The 18,969-nt window shown below is 36.9% G+C and overlaps 1 protein-coding gene across 1 annotated transcript in view; it reads left to right on the plus strand.

Annotated features, from left to right (window-relative positions):
• Positions 1 to 3,887: 3,887 nt before the first annotated feature.
• Noc2 (Nucleolar complex protein 2) overlaps positions 3,888 to 18,969 on the plus strand; it is a 65,893-nt gene continuing 50,811 nt past the window's right edge. Inside the window, exons 1-3 of the mRNA XM_083123352.1 lie at positions 3,888 to 4,021; positions 11,404 to 11,627; positions 13,901 to 14,139. Of these exons, the coding sequence (XP_082979478.1) occupies positions 11,414 to 11,627; positions 13,901 to 14,139 (453 nt within the window). The 5' untranslated portion in view covers positions 3,888 to 4,021; positions 11,404 to 11,413. The remainder of the gene's footprint in view (positions 4,022 to 11,403; positions 11,628 to 13,900; positions 14,140 to 18,969) is intronic.

Below are 18,969 nucleotides of genomic sequence, written 5' to 3' on the forward strand. Positions count from 1 at the left end.
CTGCTCTCTTCCAGTTCCTAGTTCTCAGCAGTTGTACTGCATCTGCTCCAACAGCTTCTTCCCATCTGTTTCTGGGTCTCCCCACTGATCGTTTCCTTCCAAAACTTCCTTGCATCACCTTCTTGGGGATTCGGCTTTCATCCATCCTGATTCCACTTCCTGCCAACTCTAGCCTTTTAGCTCTTATATAAGTTGAGATGGGGACATATTCGTAAAATTCAAATAAATCCTGATTGGTTCTTATTCTCTAAATATCTTGCATTTTTATTGGTCCAAATATTTTCCTCAATATTTTCCGCTGAAACAAGTCCACCATTTCATCTGCACTTTGATTATAGGTCCATGTTTCACTCCTGCATATCATTATGCTACAAATAAGGGTTTTATACAAAGTAACTTTGGCTGTATGGTTTACTCCACGATATTTAATCAATGGCAGCAATGAGAAGTATGCTCTATTGGCTCTATTATCTCATCATTTTGTCTGTGTTGAATATTCCTAGATAAGGAAACTTGATACCACTTCCAATTTATGTTCTCCAATCTATATATGATTTTCCTTTGACTTTGCTTTCTTCGTTTGGACTAATATTTTTGTTTTATTTGTGTTAATTTGTAATCCAATTTCCCTCCCTTTCTCGTCTAGTGTTTCAACCACTCCTTTATAATTGATCTTATTGATCTTCGTATGATATTTATGTCATCTGCATACCCAACTATTTGCATCCACTTATATTCTAATGTTTTTCTGGTTTCTATCATTAGTTTCCTTAACACATATTCAAGAGATGGATTGAACAAGAGTGGTGCCAAGCCATCTCCTTGTTTGAGACTTTGTTTAACTTGAAAGCACATTTGCCTGTATCTTCACACATGCTTTGGTGATCTGCATCGTCATTTCTACCAATCAAATTAATTTTGCGGGTATTCTCAATATGTTTCCAATTTTAGTTCTATCAATGAAGTCATATGCTTGTTTAAAATCGACAAAGGCTTGTGTTATTTCTATGCTCCCTTCCCAATACTTCTCCAGTATCTATCTGACTGTGTGTACTTGATCTCTTGTAGACCTGCCTTTTCTGAAGCTGGCTTGGTACTCTCCTAATGCTTCTTCTGCATATGGTATATCCCTGCTGAAAATTTTGTCTACTGTTTCCAGTAGATCTATAGGTGTTTTGAAACATCTACTGTGTTCAGATTTTCCAACAGATATAAATAATAATTGTTAATAAGAATGAATGAAATGTAATACTTACAGCCACCCAGTGCCGGATCTACAAGTCTTGGGTCCCCCCGCAAAATATTATTAAAGGCCCCCTCTACCCCCACCGAACTCAAAATTTTTTAACTGGGAAGGGGGTTATGTGATATATATAGTATACTGTTTTCTTACACCTGGAAAATGATACATTTGTTACAATCATGCAGTCGTAACCTTTTCCTGATGAAAGATAGGTTGAAGAAACCTTCACCACTGCATTTCTCGTGAAATTATAGCCTGATTTGATTCTAGTCGGACTGCCATGCGGGAAATCTGGGGTGTGTGACTAAGATCGGAATTTTTCCAGCTTTGTCTCCACATAAAGTGGAGGGCTCACCCAGCCTCAAATCAAATGGAATCTGGTGGGGGGAAAGGTGGCTGCAGCATGGTGCTGATCACATCACATCCAAGATGACCTACATTGAAAATATGTGGAGCCGTACCCCAACATTCCCTAAATGTGCCTTCATGGCACCGGGGACGGTGCTATGTGCACATGGAATTTAACTTTTCATTTACCTGTATATATTGTATTCGTTCCTGTACCCCGAGTAACTAAGTTTGTTTCTACTACTACTATGTCAATGGCGTAGGGCCCCCTAAAGGTTTACTTATCTCTGCCCCCCTCCCCTGCACTGCGGGGTTTTGCGGCTCTCCAGCCACCATATTAAGCTAAAGACACTACATAAATATTAAATATACTAAAGAAGTTATTTTCACTTGTAGTTTCTCTACTGTCCTGTTTTCAGTAGATCTATAGGTGTTTTGAAACATCTACTGTGTTTAGATTTTCAAGTAGATTAAACAAATTGTAAATCAGGAGGAATCAGAAGTTATATGTACAGGGAACATCTTGAATTACATACACTGTATACAATATTACATGTAATACTGAAGAGAATATTTCACTTGTATTTCTGCTACTGTACATGTACAGTATGCCTACTAAACTTGACAAAATTTCCATAAATTAATCATACTTTGTGAAACATTTTAGGGGTTTCCAGAGGTGTTACAAAATGCTGCGTCCAAACTTTTATTTGCATCATGAGTGGCCCGAACAGTGTGGAGTGTGGAGGAGATGCCATATTGTCATGTCAAAACTTCATTTGAATACAATCATAATTGTCTAAGAGTATCTTTCACCAAAATATAAAATAAATTATATGTGCACAGACTTCGTCATCTTTGACGGGTGACAGGGGAATGCTTCATAACATCAATTTCTTACATAAAAATATTTTTCTGGATTATTGTGGGTACATCCTCCCTGCTAATGACAATCACGGATATGGGTTGTATGGACGTTTCAGCAGCCATCACTTTCTCTGATGTTTCCCTCTCATTGAATGAAGGAAAAGTGTGTGCTCTCAACTGGATGTGACAAACATGATATTTCCCTTCCAGTCTCACTTACAATAATCTCTACCAGCTTGACTGTCAAAATTTAAGTTCACTTTATTCACAGGTAGACTAGCTGTGAATTGAGCTAAATTTTATATGGGGTCCGAATAACAAAGATCCATGCCTCCAAACGTGGGTGCCCCTGATTATGAGAAGAGAAGGATAGCACCATGCCATTGGTGGTATGTACAGTGTTTCTTGTAATTGATTCAATTTGTTGTGATTAAAATGAAGTTACATGTGTGAAATACATAAATTTTGAATAATATTCCTTTTTCAAGGGTCAAGACACGCTTCGCCCCTCTCCAAATGTCCATGCCATAGATTTATTTCATGCAAATGTCAAAGGAACAAAAAAAAAAGTAAATGCTATTGACAAAGAAATATCCCATTAAAAAAAAATCTCGCGTCGATCAAGATACATTGGTCGCGTTGCTTAGAGAGAGTAGACTAGTGGCACGCGTGCGGGATCCGAAAAGTCGGCATTGTGAAAAAAATCCAAAAAAGTGGAAGTGGTTATTTTTATAATTTGTTAATTAAACGAAATGCCACCTTCAAGAATCCTTAAGTATCAATGTGAAAAATAAGAAAATTAAGAGAATTAGAGACGTTTGGTAGTCATGGACGTCCGCAGGATTTTTTCCAGGGAGGGTCAAGGAAGATATTTTTTTCCAGGGGGGCCAACATGGCATTTTTCCCCAATAATGGTGTTCATCCCTCAAAAAACATTGCTTAAATATCATGTTCGTGCAACAATTAACACACATTATTGTGGCTGAAATTAAATTATATGTGTGAAATATGTAATGTTTGGTTGACTTTCGTTTTCCAGGGGGGCACGGCCCCCCTTCCGGACGCCCATGTTGGTAGTTACTGAAAAATACCGTCCCGCACACCCCTTGTAGTAATTTTGGAGAAGAAATATCTGAAAGGAGTAAAGATTACATTTATTTACTTCACAGTCAGTTTTGCAATTTTATCTGTTCCTTCAATTAGACCACAAGTTCACGCAACTTTAATTAATAGTGAGGTAACAACTTCAATTTTTCGTTATTGTGGCATTATATATTTTGCAATTTATATTAGACGGTAAAATAAATTATATTCAATCTTTATTTAAGATTAGTATTTTTTACATTGCTCCTACGGTTTGTTTTGGGCGCTATTGGATAATTTGTAAAACCTCAAATATGAAACAGGTCTGTAATCTGTGCGGCTTCACTTTATAAACGTGCTGCAAGAAGAAGAAGCAAAGCATGATTTTTCTCGTGTTTTATGTTGTGACATCACATATTTAAGAGGATACATTTTATTCGTAATTGTTATATTTGTACCGTTGACGGTAATTTTCACATTGTGAGTAATAACATGAAGATTTATTATTGGCCGTTTAAATGAAATGTATCGTACGATTCTCAACATTACAATGAAATACTTTTCTTTACTTGTTTATTAATGTGTTTTTGTAGGCTTGCACTTTACATTTAAAAAAATCGTTTTCTATACTAGTTATATGTATAAGTAAGGAGTAACCATAATTTATTTGACGCGCCTGTTCCCTGTTCTATACAGTGCGTGGAGGTTTTATCTTTACATAAAGATTACCTCATAAGAAATTTTGGTAACATTATCGCATAGGGTAGACGGATTTCTTCAAATTTACAGGAGAAAATACGTACGGAAATAATTTCCTGTAGCGTTGTGGAAGTTCGTGAATGTAGTTTTGATCCATTTTAATGCGAATGTATGTTGTTTTCTGCGAAAATCTATCCGACACGCTGTTTCTGCTGCCGCCATTTGCTTTCTGCACGACATCACAATGTTCAGTGTGTTAAGATGACGTAACCCCATAGTCAGTGTTTCAAACTCTCCGTGTTTTCACTAGAACGTGACGTGTGGAGTATTTTTAAATTATTTTTTTTAACTATGCTTGCCTAACTTAACCTAACCTTACGGAAAATGGTTTTTGGGTCTAACGTGAATGGTTTTTGGTGCTAACGTCAATGTGTTTTTGGGTTAATGTCAACGGTTTGTGGGGTACTACTTTACAGTACCGGAGACACCTATCAATGATTTATTTCACAATTTTTTACATTGCTAACGTACTATTCTGCATTGCGAAAAATTTCTTTAGGTGAAATAATGAATTTCTAATGAAAATAATGTCTTTTTTTTTTACATTAATGAACTACTGTAGTTACTTATTTCCCAAAAACCATTGATGTTAGCCCAAAAATTCACGACAGCCCCACGAACCATCACGGGGACGAGGTGTGCCTACTATGTTATGTTAGGTTCCATTAGCACTCCTTTCGTTCAATTTAGCATATACGAACAACATTGGTTTTTCTCGATGAAAGAAAATACACTGAATTCTTTTAATTTTAACCTTCCACTTCTTTCTTGAAGATTCCATGTTGAATTACAAATTCCACAGCATCTTCCACACCCGGCAACAACTTCATGGCGCATCCTCAACACATCATCTTGTAAAAGCAGCAATAGCACGTATTGGGCTCTCGTGCAGAAAGCAAATGGCGGCAGCAGCAATAGCACGTCGGAAATAGATTTTCTTAGAAAACCACATGCATTCGCATTAAAATGGATCAAAACTACATTCCCAAACATCAACAACGCTGCAGAAAATGATTTGCGTAAGTACTTTCTCCTGTAAATTTGAAGAAATCAGTCTCCGGTATAGTAAAGTGTTACCGTTTGTGGGGCTAACGTCAATGATTTGCTAGGTATGAGCATAATTTCAAATCCTGGCACGAAAGTGGGCATTTTCAGATGAATGAGGTTGCAACACTACATAAATCGACTAAACACTCGCACAACGTGCCCTGAAACAGTACGCTATGGCCCGCCATAATGTGTTACAGAATCGAAATAACAAGTAACAGTAAGTACTCGTAAATGTAAGAAATAGACATTATCTTAGTTAGAAAGGCATTATTTCACCTTAGGAAATGTTCCACATTCCAAAATAGTACATTAGCAATGTAAAAAAGTGTGAAATATATGATTTATAGGTGTCTCCCCATACTATAATAGTACCATAATTTTTATTGTAGAAACATATGAGTACATCATATGTATTACAATAGTCAGAAATATAACCTAGCCTTATACTATTAAAGTATATATAATTCTTACAAATGAAACATCCCAACAGCATTTTAGAAACGTAACACCACTTACATAAATTTAGTAGTTAACATTATTATTTTACACAAGCATAACTATTTTACCTAACAAAATTAATTTCAAAGAATTCTTCTACCTTATATATACAATTATTTGACCATGTTTTTTGGAGTTGTCTTTTGAATTTTAAAAAGGGCAGTTGCCTTAAAGACAGAGGGAGAGCATTGTGAAACAACTGACATGTAGTAAAAGGTTTTTTGTGTCTTGTTGTAATTACATCTAAACAATCCGGGACCTCCCCGATGGCGCAGTGGTAGCGTTGTTGCCTTGTAATCAAGGGGTCCTGGGTTCGATACCCGGTGGAGGCACATAGTGTTCGGATTCCACTTTAAATTGTAGGTCCAGTCCCGATTAGCCTTACTGTGCACAAAGTGGACTTAAAACATCAACTCAAACCAATCCTAAACAATCCCTATTTCTGGTATCTGTGCATAATAAACAGTTTTTAGAATATTCAGAAACCACACGTTTTAAGTGAAAAGAGCACGGTAAATATTTACTATCCTTCGGACACCTCTAATGTTTTTGTTTCGTCAATTTTTATCATTCGTACTTACATATCTGCTTCGCGGAACATTCCTGAAGGTGTATCACCGTTGTTTTGATGAAATTTGAACTATGTTTCCTAACCTAACAGAACTAACCTAACCACGTGCCAATGGTTCGTGTAGCTAGCGCCAATAGTTCGCAATTATTTCCAATATCTAGATCCTGATACTAACACGACACCAAATTTTAACTATGTTTCCTAACCTAACAGAACTAATCTATCCATGTGCCAATGGTTCGTGGGGCTAGCTATTCTCCGTCGGAGAATTAATTTTCAACGAACAACATGAATTTCAGCTATGAAACATTCCCACATCACACAAAACACCTTCCCGATGTTCGACAATGCTACAGGAACTTATTACGGTAAGTAGTTTCTTCTGTAAAAATAAATAAATGTGTGCGAAGGATAGTAAACAAGTACCAAGAGCACAAATGAGGGAGTAGGCCAGGAAGACTGCATCAATTGCTGCTGCAACACTACAATGCAAGCTCATACTCCGCTAACATGAAAAAAATCTGCTATCCAGGAGCTTGGTTGGAGGTTCATCCTTCTCACTTCCCCGATCTTGCACCCTCAGATTTCCACCTTTTTAGCTCCCAATCCACAGATCTTCAAGGGAAGTCCTTAGGTAATGAAAGTCCTCCTCAAACTTGGCTTGAAGATGTCTTTAACCCCAAATCAGCTTATTTCTTCTGGGATGGAATCGAAAAACTGCCCAGGATTGGTAGACAGTCATAGACAATGAAGGAGTGCACTGTTTGTCGTGAGAAAAGCTTGAAACTATTGTTCCGGTGAACGTGGTCCATGCACGAGGGCAGCGGATGCTATTATTAAGAAAAATTGATTTTTCTTGTAATATGAATGTAAAACAAGTTGAAATCATAATATGGAAAGGTAGAATTTGGGAATAGTTGTGAACGGATGTTATTCATATCCCAGATTTGTATTGTGGGAAGGTATATTTAGTATATTTTAAATCTCGTCAAGGTCATATGTCCAATGCTCAAAAAAATTTCTTCAAAGCTAGGCGCCATCTCTGAAAATCATGCGCCAGGAAACCACCTACTAGCAATTGTGCATACTACAGTATGTTTCAATAGTCGTGCAACTCAAACTTTGAAAATGTATATCATGAAAACTGTAAGAGAAATTTACACCTAGTTTTCTGCACTAAACTGATCATGTAGGCTATCACTGGGTTAATAAATTTATGTTAGCATTTATCCAAATAAAAGCAATTACGTTATTTGAAAAAAAAAAACATTGTTAATTTGCTGAGAACATCTGAGAATTTATTTTTAACAATAAATACCAACTCTTAACAATTTGTTAGGTCATTTGTTGGTGTTTTTAACACAGTTGCTTTGTGAGGTACAGCAGAAGCAGGGTATTTTTGTTTGAAAACATCTTGCACATGACTGTAAGAAGGAGTAGTAAAATACTCTTCAGCAAAGCACACGCGATGCTCCAATGTATACGCCATGCTGATTCAATAATAATAATATAAAAAAACAGGCATAGTAGCGGCAAAGAGAATTCAGGATAACCAGGGGCAGTCTAGGATTCTCTCAAGAGTTCAATTTCGGCACAAAATCTTGATTTATGATTTTTCATGTAAATGAAAAATGCCAATACTTAGGCCCATGTTGTGTGCGTGTGTTGATAATATTTCGACCTGCTTGTGTCACTTGTTCACTCAAACCATAAAATCGTCAGTCAAAAATCCATCAAATGTTGCACATGACCAATATTGGTCGTAAATGGCAGATTGACATGTCATCAGTCATCAGGCATCTAATTATGACCCTTTGATAATTTCTTAGATATATTTCTCACTCAAAAGTGCATTTGTGGAAAAAATTTAACGCAGTTATTAATTTATCTAATTTTTTGTATGGCGTAAACTGATAATTTTATGCAGTGAAAAATATCTCAATGGATGAGGCTTTATAATGCAGAAAAAACGGTGGAAATATCTCTTACGGTTTTCATGATATACATTTTCAAAATTTGGGTTGTGCGACTTTTGAAACATTCTGTATAAGAAGCTGAGCATCACGGTATTCAAAAGATCGCTAAATCATTTGAGAAAGCAGGGAATGGGGGGACAAAGAGTAAGAAATTGTTACTGATTCTATGGAATGTTCACAACGTTGATATAAAAAAAAAAATTCGCAACTTACGATGTACTGCAATTTGAACTTAGAATCTTCAAAATTTCATACATATTACAGCAAAAGATCACAGTCGCCAGGCTGAAATTTTTAGTCGCCCAGGCGACCGGAATTTTTCGAGTCCTGCATATGTCCATATATGGAAGTGTTCATGATTGGCATAGACATTTTGTACTGGAAGGATTTGCGGGGTGCATACATATTCATCAAAAGACCTTGACCTTTGCATTTGGTTAATTTGTAATACTGTCATAATTAGACATGTATAATAAGCTGATAAGATAATTTTGATGTGTGTCCTGCTTTTATCATAGGAATATGGCAGTTTGAAAGATCACCTGCATTTATTGTATAACACATTTGAGCATATTGTGATTGTGATACATCTCCAGGCACAAATAGTGAGATAAACTTTCGAAACCAAAATAACAGCTGTTCTAACAAGATAGGACAAGCTTTACATCTTTTGTATTGACATAAATATAAGTAAACATACGTTGCACGTTGGTGGCAAATATGTAACTTTTACAGCATAATAGATGTGTTCATTAGTTCACAGAGTACCTTTTAGTTCTATGAACATACTCAAAAGTACGTATTATTGTTGCATGTATCAGTGTAGTAATGATTGTCTTTCCTTCCACAAAAGGGTGAATTTTGGGGTGTTCAGGTCATATGAAATAATGTCCTTAAACTCATGGAACCAACTATCCCAACAGCTGAAGTAACCAGACAATATTGATAACATTTGTGACCTACTTTTGACCTAAAATAAAATCAGCATTATAAAGTGTAATTATATTTAACACAGATTAGTAAATAAAATCAGATCACCTTGTTAAGGTACATGCATGAAGGGTATGTTCTTGAAAAATTAAGAACAAGTCGTAGTTTTAAAAGTTTGAGTCGTGTGTCTATATACGAGGGTGGCACAAGAAGTGTACCATAGTACTACTGGATGACCATAATAGACTCTTAATGTGTATTCTTCTACACTTGGAATTCTAGTTAAAGTTGGGTGGGAATATAAATAAGTACATATCCTAAGTCTAAACATATTTCACTTTATTTCGTATTTTGTTTTGTACATATAATATAATCTCTTTTTCTGGGGTCAATAAATTCCTCTTCTGTATCCCCATTTTGAAAGTAAAGTTTGAAGTTGTTGAATTTTTGGGGGAAATTTGGTGCTAGGGCTGGGACTTTAGTGACGTCATTGAGTAAGGGTCATCCTCACCTCTGATGTACCGTCTCAAAACCATCTAGACTATGGAAATCAAACCACTTAAATATTTAATCCTGATGTCTGTATCTAAATAAATTATTTTTAGAAATGCACAAGTTTTAATCGTAGCATGGTATGTTGTGACCGATTACTTTGGGTCACGTAAAATAACGCACACGTAGGACGAAAGGGTGATTTGAAGGAACAGGAATAGTGCGTAGGAAGAGTGTTGGATTACAGTGAACGTGTTTAGCATAGTGGCGCAATAGAAGCTGTCGCTAGGCAGTTAAGAGCTTGAATGCTATTGGCATAACATTGCATGGTGTGATTATGCAAAGACCAATCACAGACTTAGAGTTGCAATGGGGTGAGTGGTGCAAAATGAAGGAGAACAGTGCGGTGGGTAACAGAAAAGGAGTAACATTAACTTTCTCGGCGCGAAAAGATTTCCTCGGTTTGGAGTAGTGCCGTCGGACTTCGCGTTGCGAGTTTCCCGCGATTGTTAAAACTTGATACGAGCGTCGCTAAAATATTTTTTTTAATCCCTCATCACATTCTCTGGCACAAGAACAGCATTAGAAGAAAAGTTGATATCACGGTTTTGTAAAATGTAGTGACTATTGGATTTTAAGGTGTATTTTTCCAATACAAGGTAAAATTAGATATCAGTGGTTTATTTCTTGTTTCACAAATTAGCTAACTTAAGACTTACGAGTGACTGGTCGGTCTGGTACCATAAACCCAGAGCTCGCAAGCCGAAGCAGGGTACTATATTCAAAGCAGAAGTAAAATCAGAAAACAAGTAAGTAACAAAAAAAAGAAAACGGTTGAAATGTGAACCCAGGATATTTGTTTTGGGAGCATATGTGTCATGGAGATGTGCTATTTCTGCATCTGACTCATTGAAACTTGTCACAAATGTGATGTAGCAACACTGTTTCATTTGAACATGTTCTGTGTTCCGCATGAGAGTGAGTGAAATAACGAACAAATACATGAAGAAAATATAATTTGATGTTTAAAATAGCTTTTTCTGCTTTTCTCACCATGTGGTGGAAGTAGTCATGTCCCGTGTTTAAATTAGAGCATAGATAACAAAAATACTTCACATGAAATCAGACCTGTACTTTCTGTAACAATTCTTTTTTGAGTATAATTTTATTGATGAAAAGGTTTTCTCTGGATATCAACCGGGCCTTCCCGATGGCGCAGTGGTAGCATCGTCGCCTTGTAATCAAGGGGTCCCGGTTTCGATACCCAGTGGAGGCACAAGTGGTTCGGATCCCACTTTAAACTGTGGGTCCAGTCCCGATTAGCCTTGCTGTGCATAAAGTGGACTTAAAACACCAACTCAACTCAACTCTGGATATCAACCAGGTGATTTCCTGAGCTTTCGGGAGCTAACGCCACTCTCATCTTCAGGGATTGATTCACTTCAAATATGAAATGAGAGATGTTAACGCTTGGAAGCCTAACTGGGAATCACCTGGTTGATATCCTGAGAAAACCTCTTCATCATTCACAACTAGGTAAGCTTCAAGAATTATTTTATAATTTTATTGTTTTTTACTGCTTGTAGGTCCAACACAATGAGGCCTAAGATGCAGAATCGAAACAACAAAAAACAGCCCAAGAAAAATAAACATAGGAACATTAAATCCAAATCAGGCATACCCCAACAATCGGAGAGCGATGATCAGGAGGAGGATGTTAGCGAGGAGGGTGACCTGGATGCAGAGGACGATGAATTGGAGAGTGAAGATAATGAACATAGTTCAGAGGATGACGAAACAAGTGTTTCAGGTAAAACACTCATTTGTGGGATGCTCTTAACTCTAGCTTACCCGAGCTGTACGAGAAACTGACCTGAGGGGCTGCCTCACAGGACCACAATGTCTTTTATCACTAAAATTCAAGAAACCATTTTGTTATTGCATCACTGCTTCCTTTGTTGATTACATATGTGCAGTTACTTATTAATTATAATAATTACAAAAAATACAATCATTAATAATAAATAATAACCAATTATTGCATGAATGTCAACACACATATTTTACGATTCACTAGAACTGGCAGAAACCATAATAATTTTTCATTAGTGCCTTTTTGGTTATACATGTGCAATTGTTTACAAAAGTAATACAGAAATACTGGGAACCCCTTAGGAAATAATGTAATTTATTTTCAATTTCTTATAAGAATTTTCAGCTGAAAAAATTGAGATTGTGACAGCCCCTGCCACCTCCTCCCGGTAAACAAGGGTTATCTATCTATGTAGGTGCAGCCTTTAGGTAACGGTGTCACTTATCTTGTTGTACGTATATATCATGCATTCTGTTAGTTTGACAGTAAACCAAGCCTTGAGCAGACCTTCTGGCTCAATGTGTTTTAACTCCCAACAATCAGGCATCATCCAGAGGTGTTCGGATGAAATTTTCCGAATGATGGCTCTGATTGGACTCCATCCCCATATTTTGGAAGCAGGCCAGTTTTGGTGCCATCCCGATGCCAGGTAAAGATCACACCACAGTTTTGTTTGTTTTAATGAGCTATATGTGAAAAATGATGTAACACATGTCAACAAGCCCCTCTCATGGTTCTTGGAGGAGCAAACTCCTTGGTAATTAATTTTGAACGTTGGATTTTCCCCAACTGTTTCATGCTTGATCATATTTCTTGAACAAGAAACACTTATTGTAGTCTTCTTTAATCTCCAAAAGGCCCATGACACAAAACGTAGTTCGTAGCCACCTAATATGTTTAATTTATAATTTTGTGTGTGACAGATACTTCTGCGTACACGTTGGGAAATCCCATGACATTGCGTGGTCATCATACATGAAATAACTCAGTACAGCATAGTTAAGCATACTAGAAACTAAAGAAACAGCCAATCATGTAGGTTTGAATGAATAATGAATACATGTAATTTTTTTTAAAATGTTTATGGGGTATGCTTTTGTGACAAGCTGCTGAGAACAGCACTAATTATAGCATTTCCTTATGGATTTTTTTATTATTTTTTGCCATATCAAAAAATTGCTCCATCAACATTACTTAGATATGTAATTGACAATTTAAATATAATTTTAATTGTCACCACAGTAGCACTGATCTTTTATTACCAATATAGTTGGTCTAATTAGAAAATAGCTGAGGATTCCTGATAGCCGAATGGTGTAGCTTCCTTGATGTAGGAATGGACAAAGTTTTACCAGCATCTTCTGCTATGGCACAGTATTTGTTGTGCAGGGTGTTCCGCTTGCTCTCGGCCCCTGATTTTCACTTATAAAAGTCAAACTATTGGTCATAATATGATGAAATTTGTTGGGCATACCTTTGGTGTATGAGAAGCATGGTGATGTCACGGCGACTGTCAACACATCAGGAGTCACAGCATCAATTTCCCGTGAGTGCTGTGTTGCAGTTCCTTGATAGTCTGTGTGTGGCTTGTTGCAATAGATCTTTCCTTTCAGCATGCCCCATAGGAAGAAATCACACGCTGTTCCACGGAGTACCGACTCATTCTGTACTGTAATAACGAACCACTGAGTGTAAGCCCGAACTTTCAACCGAACCCAAACAGAACGAACCACTATTAGGCGCATCACAACAGTAGGGCCAAGAACTCAGACTGAAAGCACACGTTCGTACGATTGGCATTTAACGTCCGAAACAGCCAGACACACACACACACACACATGCCCACGCAAATATTGGAGACACCAGAGCCAGCTGCAATGACGTCACCATACTTCTTACACACCTAGGTATGTCTGTCCCAAATTTGATTATATTATGACCAATAGTTTGATTTTTATAAGCGAAAATCAGGGGCTGATAGTGTGTGAAACGCACTGTATTTGCTCAGTGCTTCTCTCTCCAGACAGTATGCTTCAATCAAATTTCAAAACCCTTCAGTTCTACCCCCTGAAGAGAGGTAGTCAGCCTTAGGTAATGTAAATATTTATGCACAGAAAATCTTTAAATTCTGACCACCACTCATATATTGCCAACTAATGCATCGGAAATATCCAAGTGCTGCTGTTGTAATGTTTGCTTTGTCTTTCCAGAATTTGATGATGAAGTTGAAAACAATGAGAAATCAAAGAAGATAAAGAAATCAGGCAAATTTTCTGAGGAGGCACAACACAAACAATCTCTGTTAAAGTTGAAGGAAACCGACCCTGATTTCTACAAGTTTCTGCAGAAAAATGACAAAAATTTGCTTCGATTTGAAGCCTCGGATAGTGAATCTGAAGGGGAGGAAGATGATGATGAGAAGGTTCACAAACCACCAGACCGCTTAGAAGTAAGTATTCCTGAGTATAGTGGAATTCATGCATAAGTTGATGGTTGTTTCTCAGTAGACTGCCAAAATACAGGGTGGTGCATATTGTATCTACCAATTTGAGTTGGCAACCCTGCCTGAAAGTGCATGCGCAGCATACCTACATGCGTGCAGAGTTGGGAGTCAGGCAATTAGTGTACCATGGAGCGTTGGCGGATGCACAAGTATCTTCCGGCGGTGGAAGCTTTCATCCAAACAGGCCCCGGGCACTGCCACGGAACAATGAAGATCGCCATGCACTTGTTCCAGAGACAACAGCATGCTGAGTTGGGTTGGACAGTGGAAAGCACGGGTAATGTTGTGTATTGTCAGTCGCCATGAAGTATGCGCTATTCCACAGGACATGTCTAGGCATGCATCATGAAAGCCATCCCCCCTCGCATCCAAACAGAAGGAGGATGTTTAGGGACGTCATTTTCAAGGTGCACTGATGTCTGTATTGTCCATATCATACCCTACTAAATACCTGTGTGTATATTCTTATTTCATAACCATATAAAGTTACTACAAGCACTTGCCGTCTTTCCGTTGTCACTTGAAGTTGGTAGATACAGTATGTGCCACCCTGTACTTTAAAGTATGCAAAATGGAAATTTTCTTGGAAACTTGTAAACACAATGCAATCTCTTATCCTACAAAATTGCAATGTTTGTAAATCTAACTTACTTATTCTGATCCTCTTCTACCAATTGGTGTCGAGGTTTTACAGAGAGCTCGCCATCTGTCACGATCTGCCAACTTCCTTCCTTCACTCCACAAGATGTTCCTCCTGCTCAGGATATCCTTCATTCCCTCATTCCGTGTCCTAAGTGGTTTTCTTTCGGTCTCTTCACATCCAATCCTCCCCTATCTGTTTGGGAATTCTGGTGAGGTGTCCAAGCCATCTGAGTTGTGCTTGCTCAACATCCTGATATATTGGTTTTGTGTTTAATGTTATTGTGATCCTTTGATTTCTGATATTGTCCCTTCTGGTCTTTCCCACAGTTCTCCTCAAATATTTCATTTCTACTGTTTGTAAGGTTTTGTTTTGTTTTGTTTTTCATTAATTATTCATGATTCACTTCCATATATCAGTGTTGGTACATCATTTTTTTTGTTTTTTGGCTTATTTCCTTTTCCCCTAAAAATCCTTTGTTTATGGCATAATATAATCTGTTTGTATTCTTTATTCAAGTGTTTAATTCTTCATCTATTTTTCCATTACTACTGATTGTAAGACCTAGATACTTGAAACTTTGTACTTGTTTTAGCTCTGAATCTTCAACGCTTATTATGCAGAGTTTTTCTATTCTCCCTATCCGTATCATAGTTGTTTTATCTTTGTTTATTTTCATACATACATTTCTTTGACATATTACCATTTATTATTTCTAAATTTCTTTGTAGGTTGCTTGTGAATTTGCAAACACTACAATATCATCATCATATAAAAGTTCAGATACAGTTGAATTTTCTCATCTTTGGTTTTATTTCTTTCAGAACGTCATCCATCAGAATGATAAACAAGTATGGAAGTGAAATATCACCTTGTCGTACTCCTGTTGTTATTATGAATTCCTCTGATCTGTTATTGCCAGTTCTGACATAGCATCTGTTTGTTTTGTAGAAACATTGTGTTGCTTCTATTAATTCTTTGTTTACCTTGTTTTTCTTTAGTGTTTTCCATAGCTCTTGCCATGACACCGTATCGAAAGCCTTTTCCAAGTCTATAAAGCATAGGTACAATTCTCTATTGTATTCTGTAACTTTCTCTATTGTTTGCTTTATTGTAAATATGTGATCTTGGACACCTCTTCCTGGTCTGAATCCTCTCTGTCTCTCCTCTAATTTATCCTCTATTTCTTGTCTTAGTCTGCCAGGCACACTTAGTAGTGAAATACCTCTGTGATTTTCACATTCCCTGTTGTCTCCTTTCTTATATATGGTATTAGTATTGATACTTCCCGATCCTTCACTATCTTCTTTTACTTCCATGCCACAAATACTACTCTGAGCAACAGATCTCCTTCTTCCTTTCCCATATACTTGATCATTTCTGGTGCAATGACATCATGACCAGCTGCCTTTCCTAGTTTCATTCTACCAATAGCTTTCTTTAACTCTTCCTGTGTAATTGCTTCTTGTTCTACATCTGGGATATCTTGTTCTTCAGGCCTTCTATCTTCCGCCTCCTCTTCATTTGGTATGTTTCTTCTTTCATTTTCAAATATTTGGAAGTATTTTATCCATCTTTTCATTATTTCTTCAGAATTTGTTAATATTTTCTTATTTTCATCATATATAGATTTTAAAGTGCAATCTTTTTGTTTCCTCATGTTCTTCGGAACTTTGTAGAAAAGTTTCTGATTTTCTTTACGATTTTGCTCCACATTTCTTCCAAATTGCTCCCACATTTTTTCTTTGCCTCTTGAACCACTTTCTTCACTTTATATCTCTGCGTTCTATATTCTTCAAATGCCTCCAGAGTACCCAATGACAGATATTTCTTCAATTTTTCTTTCTATTCTTTTACCTCTCCTATTTCTGGATTCCACCAATTCGTTATCTTCTTCTTGCTTGTTACAGTTTCCTAACTGTACAACGTTGCACTCTTGACATTGGTTGTTCACCACGGACAAGCTCTGCCTGGCCGTGCCTGATATCGCTTCTAAACCAAACGCCGTATAGTAACAGTTGACACGAATGACTGACTGACTATCTTAAGGTGGGAAAGTGCTTGCAGCACGATGCATTCCTCTCTCCTGTGGGGGTCACTTATTGATGTCAACATTCGGGTGGTGGTGGCTGGAGGTTAATGTGGGATAAGTAACCTTGGAAAATATTGAGAACAAGTTTGCAATCTGGAAAATCTTACATTTGGCTGAAAAGACATAACATTCCTGACAAATGCTGTAAAATATGAAAATAAAATAAACTATGCATTTCTGACCATAATATGAAACATAAACATGCCTCCATTTCCTTACATTTTTGTCAAAAAATCAATTATTTTTGAAATATGGCCTTCCAATAACTTGCTTGTTTGATTGATTTGCTTTATTTTACTTCGCTCTTTGTGCCACTTTCGGCTAATTTGCGAAGATAGGGACGAGTGGTGACATGATGAAATTGATGTATGGACACTCGCAAACATCCATTCCCAGGCCGGGAATCAAACCCAAAACCACTGCCATCGTAGCACGATGTACTAACCACTCCGCCAGAAGGGCCGGCAAATAATAGAAACATGCATTTCCATAGAAATCCCCAGTCTAGGTATCAGTTAATTCCTGGTGAGACAGCTTGCCAACGTGATAGAACTTACAGAACAGAATCTCTCAGATGGGCCAATCCACATCAGATAGTTCAAAAATAAATTGGTTGCCTGACCATTGTTTTATTTGACTTAGTTTTAAAATGGTGAACATCTTTATTTCATGGGTTCCTGCATTTTTGACCTTAGCAAACACTTGCTACATTTATAACAGGCAAGAAAAATTATAGAAGGCTGGTGTAAAAAATATTGTTTTCAGTACATTTCAAGCTACATTTTATGTTATGTACCTTTTTTTTACCAACTCTAATGCAAATGGCTGGAATTTAGGGCCAAACCTGATTTTCGCTTTTGAACAAAAATGAAAGATGGTGTTTTTACCACTGCTTTCGATCATTTTTCTTAGCTGAATTATCAAATTTATCGCAACAGCCTGCAAAGGCCAAAAATGCCAGAAACCATGAAATAAAACAGGTGTTATTTTTAAACAAACTCAAATTTAAAAAGTATTTCCTGTTTCGAACTACCCTTGCAGAGGGGTTACAAGAATAAAAATCTGAAAATATTAAAAATATTTTCAATATTTCACCAGTGCTGGACTATTTGGTATGGATTGATGCAGATTCTGTGTGACAAGAGGTTGTAATCATTAGAGGCACATATTTTTGGTAAATAAAGAAGCAAAATTTTGGTACAAAAACAGTCAATTTTGGGTTCAAAAGCAGTGAATACAATAAAATTCCATTGTTCCAGTGGAAGATCGGATCAAAATTGGTATGTAAAATTACATTTTGATTTTAAAATTGCAAATATAATCCTAAATTTGATTTAGAAACTGCACTTATCAGTAGGGAACGGAAGTTTAGGTAAATAAATGTTTTTTCTGCGATAAGATAGAGATCCTCATTTTTGCCAAAATTCTGATCATAGCCTTATATGTCAACACTGCAAATTTTATTTTACATAAAAACACATATTTTCCAGTTTTCCGTATGTAAATACATATTTTGCGAATTTTCATTTTAAGTACATAAAATCGCTCATTGTCTTCAGCTACCTCGAAATCCTCGAAGGAAAAAAGGTTTATTCTCCGCACCTGTTTCAAATCGAGAGTGTTAGGTTTATTTTGTCTTTAAACACGCTCGCTGGCAGACTTCTAGGGCCTCGGCTACGATCCTATTGGGGGAAAATATTACCCCCACTGGATCAAACGCACAAGTGCTAATGTCTAAATGTACAGATATTTTTGGGAAAAAAACAAGGTTTTCAAACATTGTGCCAAGTTGCATGTGTTTTGGAAGGAGGTGAAGTAGAGGAAGAGGAAGCTTTGGAAAACTTCAGCGTTAGTGACATTTCGTGCTTCAAATATGCAAGAATTGTTTCTTGATACGTGGAGCGATCTTTCTCACAATATAAGATCCTTTTTAGAGATAATCGTCACAGATTTACAATGGAGAATTTGGAAAAAACTATGGTAATCCACTCCAACTCTTCCAAAAAATAGCTCACTACGAGGTAAGCATTTAGAAACTGATTTC

This window comes from Lepisma saccharinum, chromosome 6, assembly GCF_977018435.1.
Source record: "Lepisma saccharinum chromosome 6, izLepSacc3.1, whole genome shotgun sequence".
Taxonomy (NCBI): domain Eukaryota; kingdom Metazoa; phylum Arthropoda; class Insecta; order Zygentoma; family Lepismatidae; genus Lepisma; species Lepisma saccharinum.